This window comes from Morone saxatilis, unplaced genomic scaffold, assembly GCF_004916995.1.
Source record: "Morone saxatilis isolate NCDOM2014 unplaced genomic scaffold, NCSU_SB_2.0 Contig24, whole genome shotgun sequence".
In the NCBI taxonomy this organism is placed as follows: Eukaryota; Metazoa; Chordata; class Actinopteri; family Moronidae; genus Morone; species Morone saxatilis.
The window spans coordinates 21,190,060-21,197,782 of NW_023339807.1; the positions used below are offsets into that span (position 1 = coordinate 21,190,060).

The window sequence follows — 7,723 nt, forward strand, 5'->3', positions numbered from 1 at the left end:
CACACAGATGTATATATATATATATATATATATATATATATACATATATATATATATGTATATTTTTTCGCAAAAGTCGCTATGTATGAAATTTACATCCTCTGATGTCGACATTTACGTGAAGGCAGCATGAGATACGGAAGTCTATGGCTCAGAGGCAGAGCGCCCCCAATCGGACGGTTGTTGGCTCGATCCCCGGCTCCTCCTGCCTCCTGCCACGTGTCCTTGAGCAAGATATTGAACCCCAAATTGTTCTCCCTGATGCATTCGTTTCGTTGTGATATATACATGATATTTTGTTTCGAGTGACTTTGTGTGTTGTGAATGTGCACGAAGTGTAAAACTTTGAGTGTCGGAAGCACTAGAAAGGCGCTATACATACAGGTCCATTTACCATTTACCATTATACATTATATTAAAGGATAAACAGTACACTTGAGGACGCATTAACATAACCAAATTAATGATATCATAAGTGTTAATTCATCAGGCTGATTGATTTTATTGCTTATCTTCTCAGTTTGATTTGATTACATAGACATTAGTAGACCACTGGCTCGGCCACACTCATCTACTAAAATCATTTAGTTAATAATACATTTGTTATTAATCAAGATTATTTTTGGTTTTATTTATTTTTTCTTTACTGTACACCTTCTGTTCCTAGTGTAACACTTATGTGTCGCCTAATTATTTTTCTTAATCAAATGCTAAATATAATTGTCTAACATAGAACATTATATGACATCTAAACAAAATATTAGCTAATAAAAACTATAATAACACTTAATAAAAACAATATAAAACAACATTTTAATATTTTCATTATTAAAGGCAGAATCCAAATTGAGTATGAACAACTCATAAGAAGTGAGACTCTTCACACAAATCTATGTTTATATAAAATTTATTTACACAAAACAATTATCACACAGGCTGAAACTTTCACAGTGAGTGCCTGAAAATGATCTCAGTTTATATCATTCTGATTAACAACAGAGGTAGACATGAGTTTTGTATTTAAAAAAAATAATATAAATGCACAAAACTCTACATAGCAATTGTATAAACACTATTTACAAATCAATTCCTTCTTAGAAACACATCACATGAAAATATGCCCCCAGATGTTGCAAAGGTTATCTATTTATAGTGCTTAAAATGCCCCTCGCTAGTTCCTGTGCTGCAGTTATTCAGCTCTGAGGTTTAGGAGCTATGTATTTACAGGTCTGGTATTGGAAGACTTCTATTCAAGAAAAAGCTACATATTAAGACTGACTGCATGATGAATTTATGAGAGTTAGTTTTTCCCCTGAAATGCAGCATTTGTAAATTAAAACATCACCCCATGAGGATACTTTAGTTCAGCCAGGGCTTGAGGATGCAGTGTTCACCACGTTGGCTGTAGTACTCCGTTAAAATGTGCTGGTCATTCTCAGCCAGCAGCACCAAGAGTCCTCGCCCCCTGTCCCTACTGTGACGCCCATGTTTCACTACTGTGCTCCGATGTCGCTGCCGCTGGTACCCCGGGGCACTGCCACGACTCTGTGTTTGTTGGCAAAACGTTCAGACTGGTCAGAACCTCCTGTGCTGTCTTTCCCAGCATGCCCTGCACGTCGCAGACAAAGCGGTAGACGTAGCGTTTGCCCGCCGTCTTGTGGATGATGTTTTTGTGGTAGTAGTAACGCAGGCCACGGCTCAACTTCTCGTAGTTCATCTTGGGTTTGTTCTTGCACTGTCCCCAGCGCTTTGCTACCTGTGATATCAACAAAACACAAAAAGTTTAACTTTGCTTCAGAATAAACCCTCCATGTAGCAATAGAGGAAGAAATACACTTTACTTTAGTAAAAGTACCAAAACAGCAATCTACAATTACCATACGAAAGCCTAGTTTAAAGTACTACCAGGAGTTTCTAACTAGTTATGAAACAGTCTCAGTTTAATACTGAAGCCTCTAAATGACCAACATAAACAAGACCATCAGTGAAAGATTAAATAACATAACATAACATAACATTACATAAAACTTAAGCAATGTCTTTTAAAGCTGTACTTATATATAGGAACTGAGCAAATGTACTTAGTTACTTTTCACTACTGCCTTGTAGTATTCAGCATGCACCCTAATCCAAAACAAGATATTTCCTCACCTCTGTGGGGTCAGACATCTTAAACTCCCAGCCGTCTCCCGTCCAGCAGATGAAGGTTCGGCAGGCAGAGTCCAGAAGTAACTCCAGTAAAAACTGCCACAGCTGGATTGGACCAGAACCTGAATGAATGAATGAATAAACAAATTGATTCATTTGGTTACAGAAGGCAACTGGAACTGGCATCCTTTTATTAACATGTAATAATATGTGGTTGAAAGAGGACTCAGATCTGATGTATTCTCTGTAGTGGAGTAAAAAGTACAACATTTCTCTCTGAACTGTACTCAAGTCAAAGTATAAAGTGGCATCAAATGGAAATACTACATTGTAGAAGTGCAGCTCTGGTAATAATAAAGAATAATTTCAGATGTCTGCAGTGGAACTTTTGGATCAGCATGAGGAACTTTTTCAGAGAGTTTACAGGTTTTCATTCTGTCCAAAAACTTGCTTTACTTTAATGCCCGCGACATTACACTGCAACATTTTAGCAATGTGATATCAACACGTAGGACTGTTATTATGTTAATGCAAAGAGATTTTTTTGCATTGAAACGATATGAACACAACCTCTCTAGGATATAGAACATAAAACACAATATGTTTAGCAAACATATTGCATGCATAGTTACGTTTTATGTCATAAATTGAACAAAAATAAAGAAGTAAAAGCATCACTTGTAGGCAAAAAAAAGTCTTCTAGTTCTGCAATGTTTGGGTCATCTTGCATGCACAGCTCTTTTAAGATCTACCCATAGATGTTCAATAATGTTTAAGTTCAAGGGACTGTGAGAGAGAAACATCCTTATCTTTAGCTTGAACACCATGCGTTCATAAAAATAATATAATTAAGACTTCAATATGTTTTTGTAAGTAAGCAAATTCTAACCTGGATAAGCTGACATTCCCATGATCTGCCCCTCTCTGTCTGGCCTCTGGGTGTGTGTATTTTTGCGTTTGACCACACGGGGGCAGTATTGCTCTGAGGACTGAGGGCCGTGGTTCGAGGGGCAGGAGGCCGCAGGCGGGTGTGGTAGGGGGGCAGTGAAGCTAGGAGAGGAATATTCAGGCCAGAAAGAGGACGATTGCCTCTGTCCATCAGAGTCGTACAGTTCAGCCGAGTGACACGAGTAGCTCTGATCTGTCTCGCCTGCAACAAAGACAAGAATTACACACTGAACGGTAAAACAAGCCCACTGGGAGGATGTTTTTAATATCCATAGGTAGATTGTCTTACTTTGTAATGTATTTGCTCCTTTCCCAGTTAGAAAGGGGCTGTGGCTGCCCTCCATGGCTGGGCTAAACTGTCCGTGTTGGGGCACCAGGCTCTGGTATGTCTGTGGAGACTCCTGGTATCCAGTTTGTGGCTGGTCTACTGTCAGCCCATCTGCTAATAAAAAAGAAAGTTAGTCACGTAAAAGAAAATTCTTTACATATAGTAATGAGTAAGACTATAGAGTCAGAGGCTCACCATGTGGGTACGAGGTCCACCAGTTGAACTCCTGGTATGAGTCGAGGTTGAAGAGGGCCGTGTCGCTGTTGCTCACTGAGGGGTAAAAAAAAGAGCCACAAATGTGAGATAAGTCAAAAACACCAACATACAGTTTGACCTATATTAACAAGCATAAGGGTGTGGTTTTTTTGAGGTTTCACCTTTAGTGTCGTAAGGGTGAGAAGCTTTTGGTGGCTCTGGATAGCTGCCTTCTGTGCCGTACTGCTGCTGTCCGGGTGCTTTACTGTCTAACAGAAAAGACAGGTCTTCACCAGGGTAGTCTGGAGGTTAAACACAATGCAGACAGATGGAGTCAGTAAATGATGATGGAGGCAGGATAGAGGCTTAGTTCATGCTTATAAGAAGGACCACACTAATGGTTTTATCTGACATTAATGCTTAACATTTTCCAAAGCAAACTTTTTTTTTAAGATTTCATTCCTACTGGGCAGCTTTTGGTTTCCATTTATTTCAGCACTGTGTGAAAATTCACTAGAAATTTAAATGAGTAATTAAATAAATAACACACGACATTGACCACTTATCCATTTGTTTTCTACTTATTTTTTTGGTCAAAGACGTGTTATCCTCATGTAGTACAGCTGTGAGGAGGGCCTATTTTGAAAGAGCTTCATTTTTTATGCCTTTAGGTGCTATGGGGAAAGTCAGACATCACAGACATCAGAAGGCAACCTGCTTAATGAAATAAATGTACGTGATATTTTTAAGGATGTCCTTATTTGCTTACCATTTGGCTTTTTAATTAGATTTTACTTACAACCGAACTAAAGTGCATTGCTTTTTGGTATTTAGAGTGTTAAATTGTACATGTTGGAACATCACTGAATGCACCACCAAGGATTACCTTTCCAACCAGCTCCTAATCACTAATAAATTACAATATTAACATAACTTTACGACAAAATCAACTATCTACAGCGTGTCAAGCATGTTTTAAGCCTCTGTACGTTGCTTTTCTTACCATGCTAAAATATACTGACAACCAGAGGCTGCCTCAAAGATAAGAAATTAATCTAAACATAAGTAGCTAAGTGTGCTTAAAAAATGCTAAATCATTGGTATGGTCCTTTTAAGCAGGAGGTTAATTGCAGCTCAGCTCAGCAGAAGAGTGAAGAAACATGGAGTGAATTTGTAAGTTTTGGGTTTTTATCTTTGACGGTGGATGTTGACACAAGAAAAAGCCTTTTCTTTACTGTGGAATCAGCACCAGGCACTCCAGATTTTTTTTTTTCAGCTGAATGGATGGAGGCAGCTAGGAGGAAACAAGGGAGGGAGGGGGAGGAAAAGAGAGGAGGAAACGCCAGCGGAGGGAGTGTGACAGAGTAGTGATGGAGGGATGGGGAGGGGGAGACTCTAAATCTGCTGGAGGAGGAAGTCTGGAGGAAAGGATTAGGGAAGACAGAGAGGGGAGTGTCTTTAACCTGACCACCCTGTTTCTCTCCGTCTTTGCCTACCTCAGCCCATTCAAGCATAATTCACACACACACATGCACAGCAGCCCCCCATTCTCCTGACGAAGCCCCTGGGTTTGAGCGAAAGCCCCCGGTTGTCAAGGTCTCACAGAGAAAGCTCTGACAGATGTGATGATACAGTCCGCGCAAATATTTCCTCTGTCCTTCAGCTGCTCAGGTTCAGAGGAAACAGATCACGCAAACATTCCAAACTTTGTGCTCGTGTCTGTCTGGGCTGCTCATCACTGGGAGTTTAAACCTCGTACCATCAAAAGTCATTATGTGTAACTTGTGATGGTGCAGGGCATCAGTCAAGTGATTCTCTGAACTCACCATAAGATGCAAAGTCGAAGCCAGCCGGCACTTCCTGTGTCCTGAAGTCTTCTGTGTAATATCCAGTCTGGCAAACCTCCATCTGTGGTGAAAGACTTGTGATTACAACTTTCATCATCATTGCAACTCAGATTGTTGATCAGAGGCAACAATGACACTGAACTTTACATTATTTTCCAACAAAAAATATATATATTTTACAGCCACATATATTATAAGAGCAGGGATGCAACTTATTTCCATAATAGATGATTATTTTTCTGATTAAATTCATCATTTAGTTTGTAAAAGTGTAGAAAATAGTGAAAATATCTCATATTTCCAACCCAAATCCTTCTGTTTTTGTGTCATACGAACACATTTACCCTCATCCAGTGGGACACATTATTAGAGATACCATATGCTACAGGCTGGATGTTATGAATGAATCACATAATTTCCTGTATTCTGTAAAAAAATCCAAAATTAAAAATTGAAGTGAAAACCTTACCTTTATCTTCGAGTCTTTGCTGTCTCCAGGTTTGATGATAGTGTCCCAGTACATCTCTTTCCTTTCCTGCTCTCTTTATTTGTCGTTCTTTCCCAGACTCACACACACTTACTTATTTACCGTATCTACCGTACAACAACGAGTGGTCAGTCTCCGGCCGCAACGGTCCCGTTATAAATGCAGCGGAGGTGGGAGGGGCGCGTGCCCGCTCTGCGTCGTGACCAGGTTTGTGAGAGCGTGACGTCAGACGCCGCCCCCCCAGCAACAACCAACTAAACATTCATTCATAAAAGACAACGTCAAATATCACAAAGAGCTTTACTGCATTGCCCAACAGTGGTGGAAGAAGTATTTAGATATTTTATCTAAGTAAAAGTAGGAACATCACTCTGTAAAAACGTTTTCTAGCCTACTTTTTTCTTATTTAAAATAATATAAAATTATTAAAAGTAAGAGAACTGATTAGGCAGCAGAATGGTCCCTGTCATTGTAATGCATATATACTGTGTTATCTGACTATAATATTACTAAGATTGTTGTGTTCTAGTTGGTAGAATATAACGTAAAATAAAACAAAAACTAAAGCTGTCAGATAAATGTTAAAAGTACAATATTTCATTACAATATATATTTATATATAGAAATGTAGTGGAGTAGTAGCTTAATGTGAAAATACATCAAAAGTGTACTTAGTAGGTCTATAGTAGCCTACTTGAGTAAACTGATTATCATTTGATGTAACAAAGATACCTTAAATATATATAGTTTGTTTTAAGACACTATGCACTCATGAACTGTAGGATTATTTATTAATAATAGAAAAAGAGATTAATGAAAAATATATCGAATCACTTTAAAGGTTCCATATATTAGCCTATAATAAAAACAAGAGATAAAACACACCATCTAAAGCATAACATATTGATTACCACAGTATCTCTTATAGGAACAACTATTAACAGCACAATAATGTCACTGAATCACATTTATGAGTCCCACAAACAAAACCTTGTCATTATCTTTTTATGCTATCAAGTCAGTTTGTGTTTAGGTGTGTTTAAAGTTTAAGTTATTTCTTTAGGCAGAAATTGGACTGCTAGTCGGACAAAATAAGACATTTGAAGACATGTCTCACTATTTTCTGACTTTTTAGAGACCAAACAATCAATTGATTAATATCAGATCAAATAAAAAAAAGAAAATCCTCGTTAGTTGCAAGCATATATATGAAATGCCACAAAACAGTATAACACATGGTAGATGCTATAAAACATTATATAACTTTTTGAAACATTTTTTAAATATTATTTAACTATTATGTATGCTATTTAAAGGGGACGGTTTTTAAGTGTATGAAGCATACATTTTAAATGTTCTACATCTTTAAGGATAACATTTGAATAATCCAATAAAAATGTTATTTATAATAATGAGCCGAGACTACAAGCAGTGTATCTTTATTCTATCACTGAATGACCTTCACATATTTCAAAGCTGCGGTCATTCTGATTGTCTGACTAAATAACTGAGCCATAGTTTGGGTGGGGATGAAGTGCAGGCTTTTGAAATCAGAGCAGTCGGTTTTCTAATGAGGTGGGAGGAAGAAAAAAAATCTGTGTATCTTTAGAAACCATTCGACAAAACAATGGCCCGTAAAAAAACACACAAGTGGTCGCTGAAGAAAGTCTGAAATCACGGCGTGAGTGGCTGCAGCAGATAAGGCCGAGCCCAGGGCCTTGTATAAACAAACATCTCTGCTATTCTCCTCCGACACACACACACACACAC

General features: G+C 38.1%; 1 protein-coding gene across 3 annotated transcripts; it reads right to left on the reverse strand.

Annotated features, from left to right (window-relative positions):
* Positions 1–891: 891 nt before the first annotated feature.
* Positions 892–6,077, reverse strand: etsrp (ETS1-related protein). 3 transcript variants are annotated; one of them, XM_035672481.1, is made up of 8 exons: positions 5,936–6,077; positions 5,446–5,527; positions 3,802–3,888; positions 3,620–3,694; positions 3,386–3,538; positions 3,038–3,298; positions 2,152–2,270; positions 892–1,756 (listed from the first exon to the last, which is right to left on the reverse strand). In XM_035672481.1, exons 1-8 carry the CDS (start codon positions 5,987–5,989, stop codon positions 1,472–1,474), a joined length of 1,116 nt encoding a protein of 371 aa, XP_035528374.1. In that variant the 5' UTR covers positions 5,990–6,077; the 3' UTR covers positions 892–1,471. The 3 variants fall into 3 exon arrangements, with proteins under 3 accessions (XP_035528374.1, XP_035528373.1, XP_035528372.1); XM_035672480.1 differs by having other exon boundaries at positions 3,386–3,535; positions 3,802–3,921; XM_035672479.1 differs by having other exon boundaries at positions 3,802–3,921.
* Positions 6,078–7,723: the final 1,646 nt, after the last annotated feature.